The 18524-nt window shown below is 26.0% G+C and overlaps 2 protein-coding genes across 6 annotated transcripts in view; one reads left to right on the forward strand and one right to left on the reverse strand.

The window, feature by feature from the left end:
• Positions 1-196, forward strand: part of LOC126902533 (uncharacterized) — a 71954-nt gene extending 71758 nt beyond the window's left edge. Inside the window, exon 5 of the mRNA XM_050679912.1 lies at positions 87-196. The gene's annotated coding sequence lies outside the window, so the exon portion shown is untranslated. The remainder of the gene's footprint in view (positions 1-86) is intronic.
• Positions 1-18524, reverse strand: part of LOC126902522 (uncharacterized) — a 116803-nt gene that overhangs the window by 92373 nt on the left and 5906 nt on the right. The window contains exons 4-7 of one of the 5 annotated variants that reach the window (XR_007703232.1): positions 16932-17340; positions 15862-15930; positions 15630-15765; positions 12175-12271 (exon numbers count right to left, since the gene is read on the reverse strand). Coding sequence is in view for 2 of the 5 variants with exons in the window: in XM_050679896.1 (XP_050535853.1) it covers positions 12194-12271; positions 14927-15016; positions 15862-15930; positions 16932-17340 (646 nt within the window). In the remaining 3 variants the exon portion in view is untranslated. Of the gene's footprint in view, positions 1-12174; positions 12272-14926; positions 15017-15629; positions 15780-15861; positions 15931-16931; positions 17341-18524 lie in introns of those variants that run through there. The other 4 variants (XM_050679896.1, XR_007703231.1, XR_007703233.1 and 1 more) reach the window with 4 other exon arrangements.

The raw sequence follows: 18524 nt of genomic DNA on the forward strand, positions 1-18524 counted from the left end.
GATCAACTTAACTTCAGATTACTTTCAACAAGACAAAAACAAAACAATAAATCCATAACACTTTTTTATAAATATCAGTTATTGAGGTCACTTGTGTGTATATAATCGTTTTCAATATACAAATGGTAGCACAGTGGGTCGCGGCACAGTATGGACGTGGCATAGATGGGACAAGTATAAATGATATCAGACAGTGATTAAAATCACTATCATAAGAAACGCTTCGATGTAAATCATAGATAATGTTAAATTTTAAGAAATTGGTAGATTATTTCAAAAGCAGCAACAACTCTTATTCTCTTAATTTTATAACGATTAGTTATTTGAATTATAATTATAATGTATCAATAAATATTAATTATAGAAATTAAATTTAGTATAAAATTGATATTCAATAATTTAGTATTGTAATTTTTACAGATATATTATTAAAATAATTAAGTAGTTGTATAATTCTTTACTTTTAACGCATATTAAAATAAAAAGGGCTTGATGCAATACTTTTAAATAAAACATTTTTGTTACTTATAACAAATTTATATGTTTTATATACTGGACTACAAGGAACTTTCATGAAAAACAAAATTATAGTTTTATAAATCAACTTTTCACGATGTTTTCAATGTGCAATTAGACTTTTTCTAGCGCACTATTCATTTACTGTGAATTAGCACGTTATCCGGTTGTGATTATCAGCTGTCCACCGTCGCACTCATTAGTGTTGACGATAACACAAGTTTGTCTTATCCGGCGGTCGGTAGATAGGACAGGTCAGGGGGTTCAGCACCGCGAGACACGTCGGCGACTATGTAAACTAGTTTATGTGTGACTTACATCCGCCCTACGTGCCGTGTGATTTTTCATCAGCGCCTTATTGTGTTTTATTCGCACCTTATTGTCACTAGTTTTTATAATATTATTTTAGCTTAAAATAAAATAAATCGACTCAAAACGGTGTTACGTTTATTATTAACCTTTAAAATTACCGTGTCAAAGTTAATTACAATAACTAATTATTAGGTTAATTATAAAAATAATAATCTGTATTCAGAAATTGTTGTTTTTATATATTTTTATTTATTTTCTTCGAATTTATACAAATAATTTTTGTTTATCTAATTGGTGTACATATATCTAAATTAAAACATTTATAAGAACAAGTCCTAACTCTAAAAACTTTAACAAAAAAAATTATTAATTCTAAGGTATTTAATAAGATGACGATTCTAAATTGATTAAAGTAATAATACTTTTTTATTAAATAAGTTAATTTTTATGACTCATGAAAAAATTCAATATTTAATTTTGTTACACTTGTTTTTACGAGTGTTTCAATTATTATTTTAATTTTAAATATTGTTTTACGCGATAACTCTTAGTTAAACCATGTACAAATAATTAAATTTACTTACAACGGATTATTAAAAATAATGAAACTTCTAACTCTTAGTTGTTTAATATGTTTATCAGTTATAAAAATTGTGACTATTGACAAAACATTGGATATGAAAAATATAAATGTCGATTATGAATTATTTCATAATATTAATATTATAATTAATTTTTTGTTTAACGATTTCGCCGTAACAAAATATTTGTTATAACAAAAAGTTAAACAGTTTTAAGGACTTTGAATTTCGCTATAACAATCAAGATAGTTAAAAACCCTTACCAACATTATTTTAATAATATATAATCATATTTGTCAATAATATAAATACATATAGATATATATATTATTTTGTTTTGTTTTTATAGACTTGAATCAATTTGCGAGTAGCGTATATTTTTAATAATAATAATAATAATGGTATTTTATAATTTGTATATTTAGTAGTAAATTCTTAATATTTAGAAAGGTTAAAATATCTTCCAAACACAATCCAAGAATTAGAAGATTTAATTTTAAAAGGAGGAGATGATATTAAAGTTAAAAGTTATGAAAAGTTAAAGCATATATATACCTTATATATATGTTCAATTACCTTAATTGAGAATATTTCATGATTATTTATGTATCCATTTTTCTGAAGATGAAAAATAATATTACTTTAGAGATTTCCGATCAAATTTTTTTAATTTTTCTTTAAAACTTAATTATTTTATCTTCATTTTAAGATATATAAATGATTAAATCATTAAGGAGTACCCATTTATTGGCGTCGATGCGAAGCTGAGTGAGAAGGTATTAATTTTACTATGATGTGTTTTTTTTTTGTGTGTCTGCTACCACTCATTCTCAGCTCTTATCGAACCGATTTCTTTCAAAAATACGTCAAAATGACACAAATCGTATCTAATCAAAAACATTACCCTCAAAAATTGAAAAAAAATTTCCTCGTTCCCCGTAAATGGGGGAAACGTCCGAAAAATTTACAAATTTAAAAATCGCTAATTTTTTCAATTTTAGCTTCGATGCGAAGCTGAGAAGGTATTAATTTTACCATGATGTGTTTATTTATTTATTTATTTATTTTTTTTTTTTTTGTGTCTGTCACTACTTTTTCTCAGCTCTCACCGAACCAATTTCTTTCAATGATACGTCAAAAGATCACAAATCGTATCTAGTCGAAGACATTACCCTCAAAAATTGAAAAAAAATGCCCTCGTTCCCCGTAAATGGGGAAAACCTCCAAAAAAAATTACAAATTTAAAAATCGCTAATTTTCGAAATTTTTTCAATTTTTTTTACTTAAAAGTGCCATAAATTTTTCAAAAATGAACATATCAATATAAATTTTTTTTATATAGATGTGTAATATCATTAAATTTCGTTTGATATATTTTTTTCATAAATTTAACGCTTAACCTGCCCACAAGGGGGGATTTAAAATGACAACTTTTTCAAAAAAAATTAACTTTTTCAACTTAACTTTTAAAAATGTTCCGGAAGGTCTGACACTTTTATATATATCTTAAATTAAAGCTTATGTAATATTCTTTATAATGTAAAAAAAAAATTTCGGACTTTATTTTATCTTCATGGTGAAAACAGACAATCAAATATTATAAAAAAAATACGATTTTTGAAAAAAAATTCATTTTTGTATTTTTAACTTTATAATGCTATAACTTTTTGAAAGATGTATGGATCAATATAATTTTTTTTTATAGATGTATGATGTCTTTACCTATCATTTTGTATATATATTTTTTATATCTGACCCTTTACCTGCCCACAGGGGGGGGATTTAAAATGACCACTTTTTCACAAAAACTAACTTTTTCAACTTAAATTTTGAAAGTGTTCCGGAAAGTCTGACACTTTTATATATATCTTAAATTAAAGCTAATGTAATTTACTTTATTATGCGAAAAAAAAATTTCGGACTTTATTTTATCTTCACGGTTAAAATGGCTACCGAATAATATTATTGTGTGAAAATTCTCGATTTTATTTTTTACATTTTTAACTTTATAATGCTATGACATATTGAAAAGTGTATGGATCAACATTATTTTTTTATGAGAAATAATATTTTTTAATAATCCCTTTTTCATTCTACATACTTTATCTTAATTAGGATATTAATAATGAACTAGCAGATCATGTAGCTTTTGGAATAGTCCACCAATTTTTTAAAATTAAACAGTATCTAAAGATTTGCATCGAAGCGTTTTTTTTTTATAGTGATTTTAATCACTGTCAGATATCATTATACTTGATCCATCTATACCACGTCACCACTGTGCCGCGACCCCCCTGTGCTGGGTTTTTTAAAATTAAACACTATCTAAAGATTTTCATCGAAGCGTTTTTTTTTATAGTGATTTGAATCACTGTCAGATATCATTATACTTGATCCAACTATGCCACGTCACCACTGTGTCGTATTGGAACACATCCGTTAATGTTAATCGGAAATTAATGAAGAACACCAGGAGTGGTCTGGACACTCACTCCTTAGTGTTGGCTAGAAGAAAAGGGAAACACGTGCTCTTCACACATAATCATAATTAAGTTAATTTACGATAAAATAAAATGAAATAAAATAATTAATAAAATATAGCTCATTACACAAATATATAATACAAAAGAAAAACGATACCCGGTCCCCAAAGAGTCCCATCCGATGGTCTGGATGCTTCGCTGAAAAGACCTGGCCGTTCGCCGTTGGCGGCTCTACTCCATCATTGAATAAAAATGTCAATAAAACAATAAATATGTGTACTCTAGCACGGTCAATGACAGAAGTAAGAATTAGAGAAGAGTCAACACCGATCTAACGGCAATTTCAAATCGATAACGGCCAGTCTTTTTGGAAGGGAATAATACTGATAAACAATTCGATTTTAATTATATTTCTTTTTTATCGCCTTATCTAGCGGTCAGCGGCAAAATAATGAGTGGTTGACACCGCTGTGTCAGAAAAAGGTTCTTTCACGCGATAAAATAAATAAGTAGACATAACAAAAAATCATAAACGGTCAACCTTCGAATTTGTGACGTTATAGTGTATAAAATAATACATAATTTTATTGTATTCATTTAACAAAAATAAATCATTGATACATAATTTTAGACGACAAATCAAAGAGAAGTATTAGTTTCGCTAATGATGGTTTCTTCAGAAATGTTATATTACTATAAAAAAACGATGACATCAACAAAAAGCACTAAAAATTTGTGGGGTTTTTATTAACGTATGTTAACATATTTTAAAATAGAAAATTATGAATGATAACATGTTATGTAAACATGATCATGGTGTTGAGCGGTAGTGACACAAGTTGTTAACAAAACTCTAGTGTTAATCCGAACCTACCACTGTAGGTGAACGGATGGGTAACCATACGTGCGCTTTTAAGTTGTTGAAAAAACATATTCCAGTGCAGAAGGCAACGGTAAACCACTCACTTATAAATTTCCTAGGATATAGTAATCCTTTATTTTAAAAATTGTTATTAATTTTAATGGTATTTGAATACACAAATTGGATGAGTACAGCTAATTATAGAGGGATAAAGAGAGAACAATTCTAATTATTAGCCCATCATCTACTAAATTTATTTCCAAAAACCCAAGCCAACTAAAAAATTAACCAAAAAAAGAAGTTGATTACAATTCAATTACATTTTTAGACCTCAAAAATTGTCATAAAAATATACATAAGAATGTGATTTATACTTAATTATGTGATGCTCTATATCTTATATACACCTTTTATTTTCTTTGTCTACTTTATTTAAGTGTGATAAATCCTTACAACTGAACTATTTTTGTATTATCTACGGACAGTATGAAGAAATGACGACTAATGTATGCTGAACAATGGACAATTGGTTCTTTAAGTAAAAAATATTTTAAGAACAAAATTGCTTGAAATGTTTTTTTCTATCATATCGTCATATTTAAAATATTAAAGAAAATTATAATTAAGTTTTTTATCCTTAAATGTATATAAATAAAATTATTGAATTACGTTTAATTATAGAACGTTTTAATTAAATGATTATTTTCTTTACTAAAATTAAAACTTTTTTAACATTCCAAGAATATGAGTCTCTTATCCTTAATAAATTACTCTGTATATGATACAATTACATAAGAGTGGTCATAAACAATCAACACTCCATTCAAATTGAATTTTTCCGTAAAATACGTTTTTAAGACTGGTTTTTCCAAAGATTTTGCATACTATCAAAAGTGGTTGCACATCTCTATAAATATTCTTCACTGATGTTTGTACCATTTGTCCAAAACTTCAAATTTATAATTTTCATCTAATTTTAGAAAAATTTTGCAATACAAAAATGGAGATTATCAAATTTATAGAAAAACATTAATGCATATTAACATGAGCACGAATGTAGACATAATAAATATATAAATATTTAATTCCATGTAAAGAACTATTTAATAGAAGAACCTAAAATATATACTGTAATAAACCAAAAATAAAAAGAAAGAAAAAGAAAAGAAAATTAATTAATTATGGGTAGAAATTGGTAGATTATTATATTAATTATTGTATAAGTTTTTATAGATTTAATTTCTTCAATTTTATTTAAATTAATTTTCTCATTAATTGGTTCTCTTATTAATTATTAATGGTTTATCACGCAATAGATAGGNATAATACTGATAAACAATTCGATTTTAATTATATTTCTTTTTTATCGCCTTATCTAGCGGTCAGCGGCAAAATAATGAGTGGTTGACACCGCTGTGTCAGAAAAAGGTTCTTTCACGCGATAAAATAAATAAGTAGACATAACAAAAAATCATAAACGGTCAACCTTCGAATTTGTGACGTTACAGTGTATAAAATAATACATAATTTTATTGTATTCATTTAACAAAAATAAATCATTGATACATAATTTTAGACGACAAATCAAAGAGAAGTATTAGTTTCGCTAATGATGGTTTCTTCAGAAATGTTATATTACTATAAAAAAACGATGACATCAATAAAAAGCACTAAAAATTTGTGGGGTTTTTATTAACGTATGTTAACATATTTTAAAATAGAAAATTATGAATGATAACATGTTATGTAAACATGATCATGGTGTTGAGCGGTAGTGACACAAGTTGTTAACAAAACTCTAGTGTTAATCCGAACCTACCACTGTAGGTGAACGGATGGGTAACCATACGTGCGCTTTTAAGTTGTTGAAAAAACATATTCCAGTGCAGAAGGCAACGGTAAACCACTCACTTATAAATTTCCTAGGATATAGTAATCCTTTATTTTAAAAATTGTTATTAATTTTAATGGTATTTGAATACACAAATTGGATGAGTACAGCTAATTATAGAGGGATAAAGAGAGAACAATTATAATTATTAGCCCATCATCTACTAAATTTATTTCCAAAAACCCAAGCCAACTAAAAAATTAACCAAAAAAAGAAGTTGATTACAATTCAATTACATTTTTAGACCTCAAAAATTGTCATAAAAATATACATAAGAATGTGATTTATACTTAATTATGTGATGCTCTATATCTTATATACACCTTTTATTTTCTTTGTCTACTTTATTTAAGTGTGATAAATCCTTACAACTGAACTATTTTTGTATTATCTACGGACAGTATGAAGAAATGACGACTAATGTATGCTGAACAATGGACAATTGGTTCTTTAAGTAAAAAATATTTTAAGAACAAAATTGCTTGAAATGTTTTTTTCTATCATATCGTCATATTTAAAATATTAAAGAAAATTATAATTAAGTTTTTTATCCTTAAATGTATATAAATAAAATTATTGAATTACGTTTAATTATAGAACGTTTTAATTAAATGATTATTTTCTTTACTAAAATTAAAACTTTTTTAACATTCCAAGAATATGAGTCTCTTATCCTTAATAAATTACTCTGTATATGATACAATTACATAAGAGTGGTCATAAACAATCAACACTCCATTCAAATTGAATTTTTCCGTAAAATACGTTTTTAAGACTGGTTTTTCCAAAGATTTTGCATACTATCAAAAGTGGTTGCACATCTCTATAAATATTCTTCACTGATGTTTGTACCATTTGTCCAAAACTTCAAATTTATAATTTTCATCTAATTTTAGAAAAATTTTGCAATACAAAAATGGAGATTATCAAATTTATAGAAAAACATTAATGCATATTAACATGAGCACGAATGTAGACATAATAAATATATAAATATTTAATTCCATGTAAAGAACTATTTAATAGAAGAACCTAAAATATATACTGTAATAAACCAAAAATAAAAAGAAAGAAAAAGAAAAGAAAATTAATTAATTATGGGTAGAAATTGGTAGATTATTATATTAATTATTGTATAAGTTTTTATAGATTTAATTTCTTCAATTTTATTTAAATTAATTTTCTCATTAATTGGTTCTCTTATTAATTATTAATGGTTTATCACGCAATAGATTGTTGAAAGTTCGAAAGCATAGGTTAAATTGTATTTACCTTACGTCCTATGTAATACAATAATATTTCAAGTAATCTAGTGTTGATTTCCGCATTAAACGAACTACGGTATACCATTTACACTATACGTCATATAGTCTATATAATTACTTACAAAAAACAATTCAAGACTTTAAATAATATGATTTAATTACACAAAGTCTACAACTGGTCTTACTTCTGAATGATTCCAAACACTCTGTATTTTATTATAAATACAATTTTAATTTTTTTACTTATTGATTTTTTTTACGTCTGTTGAATAAGTATTTTTTAGAGAGTATATTTTATTGAGAGATCGACACCAATATTTCTTAAATTTTCCTTTGGCCTGGCCAAAACAAGATTCAGAAATATCTATATCTATGTAAAAAATTTATCAAGGCGGAATTGTGGTGTTCCGGTGCTAAAATAAAGCACCTTGAAAGGATGCGGCACAATAATCACCAAGACAAAAATTAAACACTACAAATATATTCGTAAGTTTCTCTGCGTTGTCTGCCGGCGCGATGTTTGTTAAAACAAAGACATTAGCAACGAGACTAGCTACCCAATAAGAAAAGCTCACAATAAATTTGTATTATTAAATAAAAATCTAAATTTAGGTTGGACTTATTATTAAAATAAAATAATTTTAAAAAGATGTAATGTTTAAAATATTATTTGATGTTTATTTCCACAACAAGAAAAATAAAATATTATTAATGATTGAACAAATTAAATTAATTTAAAAGATTCACCAAAACAAAATTCACTTTAAAATTTCTAAGTGTCATTTAATTTTAAAGAAAAATATTCCAAGTCCAAATTAATTAAAAATATGACTAAATCCCGGAGAGTGAAATCTTGAGTAAAACGTCGTAGATTTTGTGTATTTTAAAATCGTCAAAAGAACTGGTTTAGATGGGGAAAAATGGCTTTTTATAGTTTGAAGGGGGTAGCCCAGCGATCTCTACCGTGATCCTGGAAGCTGAGGCTTTGTATTCTAATTGGTAAATTAAAATGGGGTCCCTGCGTGTAGGCGTTACTTAATAATTTCTACAAGAGGANCTGCGTGTAGGCGTTACTTAATAATTTCTACAAGAGGAAGATTTTATCGCATAATTAAAGGGTTATTTTGTATTTTAAATAAGAGAACCCTGTTTTGGTGATCTTGTATAATCATAATATGTGACATACATGTACAAATGATAACATCATATTATATGTTAATATTATATTTAATAATATAATATTACAATACCAATTCAAAAATATATGAAAGATATAGTTGTCATATTTGTTATTGTTAATAATACATAAGTGGTTTTATTGAATTCAAATATTGCTACAATTTGTATAAGTTTTATATTTTTAAAAAAAGCGTATCAAATACATCTGACCCAATAAACTTAATAGAAGAAATCGCCAACGCACAAGATAAAGATTACATACCGATACTACCCGATACTAGTCTAAAAGTACACGACATGGAAATAGATGGTGACCGAAAAATTAAATGCGAAACAAACACTGATAAAATACGACCAATCGTACCACCATCACTACAAAGAAAAGTATTTTAAACTATTCATAACTTATCTCATCCTGGAATAAAAGGAACTCTTAGCCAAATTAAACCACAATTCGTATGGAAATCAATGAAAAAAGATATAACATCATGGGTAAAAGCATGTGAAAAATGTCAAAAAACAAAAACATACAAACACACAATTACCCCAATCGGCAATTTTAATCCACTAAGTGGTCGTTTCGAACACATACACATTGATATTGTAGGACCATTACCACCATTTAAAACTTATAAATACATATTGACTATGATCGATAGGTTCACAAGATGGATAGAGGCAGTGCCTATAAAAGCATAACTGTAGAAACATGTGCCACCGCCCTAACTCAACATTGGATTGCAAGATTTAGAGTACTCCATAGAATAACGACAGATCAGGGTAGACAATTTGAATCAACAATACGTTCATCACCATATCATGCACAAGCAAATGTAATGATAGAAAGAGTACATAGAACACTAGAAGCCGCTATAACATGTAAAGACAGCATCCATTGGTCCGAAGAACTACCTATGATCTTATTAGGCCTACGCATAACAATAAAAGAAGACTTGAAAGCATCCCCAGCCGAACTAGTCTATGGTCAAACGCTAAGACTACCAGGACAATTTTTTGAAGAAATAGAACAACTACCAGAACCATCTGATTTCATAAAACAACTTCAACAACAATTTTCGAAAGAAGCCCCAATAGTATATCATCACACATCATCATCAAAACGCACTTTCATACCAAAAGATCTAGAAACATGTACTCACGTATACCAAAGAATCGACGCTTTGAAGCCCAAATTAGCCTATACATTCGAAGGACCATTTCAAGTGTTATAAAGAACTCCCAAGACATTCGACCTTCTAATCAACGGTAAATCCAATACAATATTAATTGATCGACTCAAACCCGCTTACATAGAAGACAAAGTACCTGAACATAATACGGACACAACAAGTACAGCAGTTTTAGCACAACCAAAGCAAACGCACCCAGGACGAAAAGTACATTTCCCAAAACATTTAACTACAAATTATATCTTATAAAACCATGTTATTAACAATTTATTGTAAATACCCCGTTTACTGAGGGGTGAGTAATGTAGTGACTATGGGAATGATCGAGAATCTTCGCAACGGATAGGCAACACAAAATGCATATACGCACGATTGTTCTCGATCGCTCCGTAAGAGAATCTTCTAGAACTCAACACAATATAAAACGGCGTGACGTAATAATAACGTCAATCAGTTAGTTAGGTAGTCGTCAGTTAATCGGTTAAGTAGTTAAGTACACGTAGTGCATTAATATAATTTTTATATAAATTTTCTTAGTGTTTTAAACAATAAACCGTCTACATTTTTTCTGTTATATAAATTAATGTTTTTATTTATTTTAAATCAATAAGTGAAGCACTAAATGTGCATTGACATATTTGTTACCTAAATATTACGACAATTTAAATCCAATATTTTAAGTATAAAACAAATGAAAGAGAAAATTTTAGTTTTAATTTTTAAATTAAAAAAAATTATAGGTATTATTCTTTATGGAACAAGTTTCAAGTTATGAATATTATGAGTTATCAGCATTTGGCGTCTTCGATTATGATTTAACGTTGATATCATGGGTACGAAGTTTTTTTATAAAATAATCGTTTTACTATGTCTTATACTATATTTTTCTAAAGTATTAAGAGAAATAAAAACATACTGCTAAAAAAATATATTTTTCAACTCTTATTAGGTTAACGTTAACATTTTTTAATGTCTTAGTAAGCTGAAGTAGAGTAGAGAGCCTCAAAAAACACAAGTTACTACGCCATTTCTGTTGTAATATTACAATTTTTTTTAACTTGGGTGGTGGATGAGTACAGCCAGAAAATAACTAGTGATCAAAATAACGACACCCGCGTCTGACTTCAAGTCAACACTTTAAAATGTTAATAACTTCTGAAATACTATTTTCCAAAAGTTAATATAGATCAGTTATTTTCTTATTAGATTATTTATTTAATAAACTAGTTAATTATGTATGTTGCTATTTGAAAAAAATAAAGTTGATAATAAAATGTGTGTATAATACCATACTCATATAAGGTATGGTAGGATAGAACATATACTTCATGAGTGATAAACTGAAAAAAACATGTACCTAAAAGAATCTAAAAAAAAAAAATTATCAATTTTTTCTTAGTTTTTAAATTACTTGCGTAGTTTATGATGAATGAATCACTCTGTATTATTTCAGCTTATTTTATATTTATACTTTTTTATGTTAATATAATCTAAAATGTATTGATATAATTATGGTTATTGTTTTTGTTCCAATCATAATATATTACATTATACATATATATGTGATTGTAATAAAAATAAATATTTTGTAGTATTTTGCTATTACAACTTAAAAAACTAAGATAATTAATTTTATAGATTACAGTTTTTGTGTTTAAATGTGTCATAACCAAGGTTCAGATGGATGAAAACTCATCATTTAATAATTTGGTAAATGTTACATTTCCCGGTTTAGTAAATAATACTGAAGATATATAATAAATAATTTAACGTTTAACAATAAAATAAGCACGTTAGATATTATAAAATTGTAAATAATTACTAATAATTAATATCTAGTTTAGTGTACATATGAATAAAGTCAAAAAGAAATGTAGTTAATTTTTAAAGATTCNAAGTCAAAAAGAAATGTAGCTAATTTTTAAAGATTCGATTTAAATCAGGTGACAATTGTATTATGACAATAATGTACGTAGCCAAAGATATGGTCATCTGAAACAGAAACATTGTTAATTTTTTTTTAAGTTTGATAAATTTTATATTACTAACAGGAGTTAAAACCTTTTAGAACCAGTTCAAAAAAATTTCTGTAAAAAAAAATAAAAAACTGAGAACCCAATAGGAAACTCATATTATTAATTTTAAAAAACCATTTCAAGTACCGGAACATTATGAAAAACTGGCTCTTTTAAAGGTTTTTAAAACAATTTATAAACCATGTCACCATGTAAGGTTATTAACAGTGAGAAANAAACTGGCTCTTTTAAAGATTTTTAAAACAATTTATAAACTATGTCACCATGTAAGATTATTAAGAGAGAGAGGTATAAAAAAATTCAGCTAAAATATTTTTTTAAATATATTTAACATGAAAATTATTTGAATTAATGAATATTTATTGAAAATTTGTGATGGAAAATAATTATACTTTTTTTGGTTCGTTCGATAACAAAAATTTACTAATAAGTAACTAATTTTGTATAAAAAAATACTTAAATTTAAAATTACTAAAAGTTCCATGATATCATAAATTGTTACCAACTAATACACTGCATTAGTCTAATATTCATAAGCTTTATAATGCTACAGATAATTTACTACTGTAATTTAATAAGATGTTTTTCACCAAATTTGTTGTTGAAATTTATTCTACAAAATGGCTATTTCTAAGTTTTTTTTACATTTTTGTTAAATTTTAATTTTTTTCACTTTTTTTTAATAAATTAAAACATATGGTCTGTTATGTTATTTTTTTAGTCCTAAAATGTAAAAAAAAATTTAAATAGAAATAAACGTAAAATATTAATTGGATCAAAAGTTATTGAATTTGTCATATTTTCGTGACTCACTCTGTATGTAATTTAAATAGTATCATTTAATAAAATATTTTTGTTTTATGAAAAAAGAATTGCTCTGTATAATAGTTTTCATTTTGGTTACAGTTAATAAAAGACCTAGTTGTTTGAGGTTTAATTTCATACATTTTTTTTGTTCAAAGAAGCAAAAGTGGATGAATATATTATAGTCATCTTTTAGTACATCAATTCATAAATTTTATATCATCGTAATGATCAATTATAATTTTTCTTAAAACTTCCATAACTTTTTGAAAAATCAACAAATCTACATACATTTTTTTTATAATAAATCCTTAGATATTTACCTTTCATTTGATATCATTTTTTTGAAAATATATCACTTAACCTGCTCATTGGGGGGGATTTAAAATAGCAACTTTTTTACAAAAATTAACTTTTTCAACTTAATTTTTGAAAATGTTCCGGAAATACTGCGTCCTTCAAACATATGTCAAATTAAAGCTTATTTTATGTACTATAAAATGAAAAAAAAAAATTTGTCCCGACACTTTTTCTTCTACATTTAAACGGCTGCCGTAGTTAAAAAAACACTATTTTTGTGTTAAAATTTTCGATTTTCGATTTTAAATTTTCAACTTAAAAATGCTATAACTTTTTGAAAAATGTATATATCAGCACAAATTTTTTTTTTATAAATACATTATAAGTACATCTTTGATTTGACATACTTTTTATTAAAATTGGACAATTTTCCCTTATATAGGGGATGTTCAAAACTTAAAATATTGTAAAAAACATAGATCTTTTTCAACTGAACTTTTGAAAATGTTCCGGAAATACTGCGTCCTTTAAACATATATCAAATCAAAGGTTATGTTATATACTATCAAATGAAAAAAAAAAATTTGTCCCGACATCTTATCTTCTATGTGCAAATGGCTGTCGAAAATTAAAAAAAAATGTAATGTTTGCGATAAAAATTATCTTTTATCAAGATGTTTTTTGTACTTAAAACTACTATAACTTTTTTAAAAATGAACAAATAAAAATAATATTTTTTTGTATTGAAACCTTAGATATTTCCCTTTCATTTGATATAATTTTTTTTTTAAATCTAACACTTATTCTGCTCACTGAGGGAATTTAAAATAGTAACTTTTTTACAAAAAATAACTTTTTCAACTTAATTTTTGAAAATGTTCCGGAAATACTGCGTCCTTTAAACATATATCAAATTAAAGCTTATTTTATGTTATATAAAATGAAAAAAAAAAATTTGTCCTGACGATCTATCTTCTATGCGCAAATGGCTAGCATATNATCTATCTTCTATGAGCAAATGGCTAGCATATTTAAAAATATGCTATTTTAACAAATTTTTTTTTTTAATTAAACACTATCTACAGATTTGCATCGAAGCGTTTTTTATGATAGTGATTTTAATCACTGTCAGATATCATCTATACTGGAACCAACTATGCCATGACCCCACTGTGCCGCCACCTCTTTATATATGACATAATACAAATTTTAGCTTCAATGTAATTCTGAGAAGGTGTCATTCTAATGTTACTTAACAATGTATCAAAAGATAATGTTAAAAAACATAACATTTTTCGCAACTTTATGTTAAATAAACCAATACGATTCCCTGTTTTTCCAAAAATTTGATAAATATAAATTAAGATGATTCTTGTACCGTCGATTTAATTTTTTGCCTTGAAATTTCACTTGAATTATGCAAACAAAGATGATTATTTAAACAATTTAAGTAGTGCATGGATACATAATAGACTTTAATTTATGTCAATATTATGAAAATACTTACTGTTGATAAAATAGATTTGTTGACAGTAAATAGGCCACAAGCCGATATTTCAGTTTTTAAATTTTGTACTTGGTACATAAAAAAGACCACCTAAAATTAAAAAAATTCAATTCAATTTTTGGAAATTGAAAAATATACGTATTTTTATCGTTTTATTAATTGCGTATTCATAATCTGTTATTTAAATTATAAATTTTTCAATTTCATAATTAAAGAATGATAAAAGACAAAACCCCAAATTACCGCTTTGGGACAGTAAACAAAAATGAAAATTTCTACTAATAAACATTGATTATTGGTTTAAATTAAACTTAAAAACGGCAGACTTTAGTGAGTCGGTGTATAATAAATAAACATAATAGATTTATTATAAAATTAGTTTTTTATTCATTTTTCATTTTTACATGTTACACTTCCTCAACATTTGAATTAGATTCGTTATTATTATTATCATCTTTTATAATTGTTAATATCAGTTTATGATAACTAAAATATAATAAAATGCAATTTCTTTATGATAAAATAGATATATTAAATTGAAATCGTTACATTTATCAGTGTCAATGATTTTTTCATGCGTTCACTCTTATTTTTTTCAAGCGATGACGCGCACGCCCACGTATATATAGAGTGTTTAGTATTAAGGGAGCGAATTTCTATTGTTTCTCATTGTATGTAACAATTGATCTGTTTCCTTACTTACTGAACACTGTATACATAAAGAATGTATGTGTACAGATATACAATTGTCAGTGTCGCTAACTCGTTTCACCTGTTTATTCCAATGAAATCCAGAGCCCCCCGAGAGAAGTTTTCACTACAAAAAATGTTTCATTTTCCTAATTTATGTACACTATGTTGTGTAACAGAATAATTAAAAATGTATTATTCTTAAATTATATACAATTATAATTTAAAATCTAAATTGTAATTACTTGATCAACAGATTCTTTAGATAACTTCCATATTGGTATACTTCTCAGGTGACTCATTATTGTTTTACTCTAAAAAAATTAATTAATTACATTTAATAATAAAGTTATTTTTAACATAAAAAGTAGTTTCTAAACAAATGTTAAATGCAAGTTTGACTTTCATAAAAAGTAAATTTTATCTTAAATAATTAAGAATGTTTTTAATTAGGAAAAAAGTTGCTTTGTATTTGTTTATGATTAATATGTTTAAAATGGTTTTTACATTAATTAAAATAAAAAAATGTTAATTAAAGTATTATTATTATTCGTGTATTTTTATTGAATTATTAATGTTTCTTGTTGTAGAATAAAAGAGTTCTGATTGATAAAATTAAAAAATAATGAAAATATCGATAGCAAATTTTGTTTATCACATTACATTTAAACTAAATTTTTTAATAAAGAAAAATATTTTTTTTTAAATTAATTAGTAACTACGATATGAGGACGGCTAACATGAGCGTAGATGATGTTTGAGATCGTGTCAAGTGGAACCTTAGGATAAGAGTGGCCGACCCTAAGTAGTTGGGATTAAGGCGAGGAAATAGAAGAAGAAGAATTAGTTACTACAAAAAACACCAAGAAAGTAATGTAACAAGGCTTCTACATATTATAGGCTGACTTTATTTTAATAAATTATGTGTTTATCATGCGGGCTAAGTTTTTACAAACTAAATGATAAGATGAGGTTAGTGGAAGAGTACAATCAGAAAATGACTAGTGATCAAAATAGCTGCACACACTTCACACCTCCAATTATAACTTTAAATTGTATTAACTTCCTAAATACCGGTCCAAAAGTTGTTATCGTTATAATTTTCTTATTTACTACATTATTTATTAAATAAACTAGTAATTTGTGTAGTTGCCATTAAAAAAAAAATAAAGATGACATCCCTATAATTTTTAAGGGATGATTATAAAAAGTAATTTATAGGTGATAAATTAAAAAATATACATAAATAAAAAAAGCCAAACATTTTTTCCTAAAATTTACCATAAAATATTTAATATTAATAAAATTTACTTACAGCTAATGTGAGTTTTTCGGAAAAAGATGTAATAAAAAATATTCCTATCCAGCTATGTGTGATAAAAAATAATATATCACTATAAAACAATTTTTCATTTTTAGAGAAATCGTCTATCATATATGATTTAAAGTAAATTGAAAAGTAAAATCGTATTAAGTGTTCTTGAAAAACAAAAAAGACATAAGTGGCAAGACGTAGTCCAAATATTGAGCGAATTTCTTCAAGAATATTACAAAGAAAAGAATGTGCTAAACGCTCCGTCTCTAATTTTTCAGTTGAAAATGGTGTTTTATTATTTAATGTCTCATAGACAATTGTTCGCCATCTTTTTTCCAAATCTTGAAATCGAAAAATTAATTCATCACATAACACCAAGTACATCAATGGAAAAATTGTTGTCATATATCTGAAATATAATAAACTTTGCGTTTATTTAACTTTAAACAAAATAATAAGGCTGTTTAAACCTTTAAGAATAAATATCATAAAAATATTAGAAGTTATGAACAATCATAAACATTATTAGTTATTAACCTAATAGAAAAATTTCTAAGTAAGCATTTGGAATACATAACATAATTGTAACAAGTATTTGTGAGATATTTTGAAGTTAAAAATAAATCAATTATAGTAAAAACTGAAAAAATTAAAAGATTAAGGAAAATTTAAAAAATTTTCTGTTTCTATACTTGACTTTTTTTTTTATAGTCATGAAAAGTAGACTTATTTAAGTGAAATAATAAATTAATGTATTTTAATTCTTTTCGAATGGGACAGTATTACTACCTCCTAACACTCCAACTACTGTTGTTGAATGATTTGTATATACCATTGAATGTCTTGAATCCACATTCACACCCTAAACATGCATACTTTGTGACAATTTCAACTTGCCTAACATTATTTGGTCTAACAACTAGTTGGGTCTTTTTGCATCAAGTATTTATTACAGAATTTATCTTTAATCGCTGATACCTTCACTTTTAGCTTCGATGCGAAGCTGAGAAGGTATTGGTTTTACTATGATGTGTTTTTTTTTTTTTTTTTTTTTTTTTTTTCTGTACCACTTTTTCTCAGCTCTTACCGAACCGATTTCTTTCAACGATACGTCAAAAGATCACAAATCGTATCTAGTCGAAGACATTACCCTNTTCTTTCAACAATACGTCAAAAGATCACAAATCGTATCTAGTCGAAGACATTACCCTTAAAAATTGAAAAAAATTCCCTCGTTCCCCGTAAATTGGGGAAACCTCCAAAAAAATTACAAATTTAAAAATCGCTAATTTTCGAAATTTTTTCAATTTTTTTTACTAAAACCGTAACTTTTTCAAAAATGAACATATCAATATAATNTCGTTCCCTGTAAATTGGGGAAACCTCCAAAAAAATTACAAATTTAAAAATCGCTAATTTTCGAAATTTTTTCAATTTTTTTTTATTAAAACCGTAACTTTTTCAAAAATGAACATATCAATATAATTTTTTTTTTTATATAAATGCTTGATTACCTATCATTTGATATATTTTTTTTGTAAATCTGACCCTTTATCTGCCCACAGAGGGGGATTTAAAAAGACAACTTTTTCA

Source organism: Daktulosphaira vitifoliae, unplaced genomic scaffold (genome assembly GCF_025091365.1).
Source record: "Daktulosphaira vitifoliae isolate Bord-2020 unplaced genomic scaffold, ASM2509136v1 Scaffold_3, whole genome shotgun sequence".
Classification (NCBI taxonomy): Eukaryota; Metazoa; Arthropoda; class Insecta; order Hemiptera; family Phylloxeridae; genus Daktulosphaira; species Daktulosphaira vitifoliae.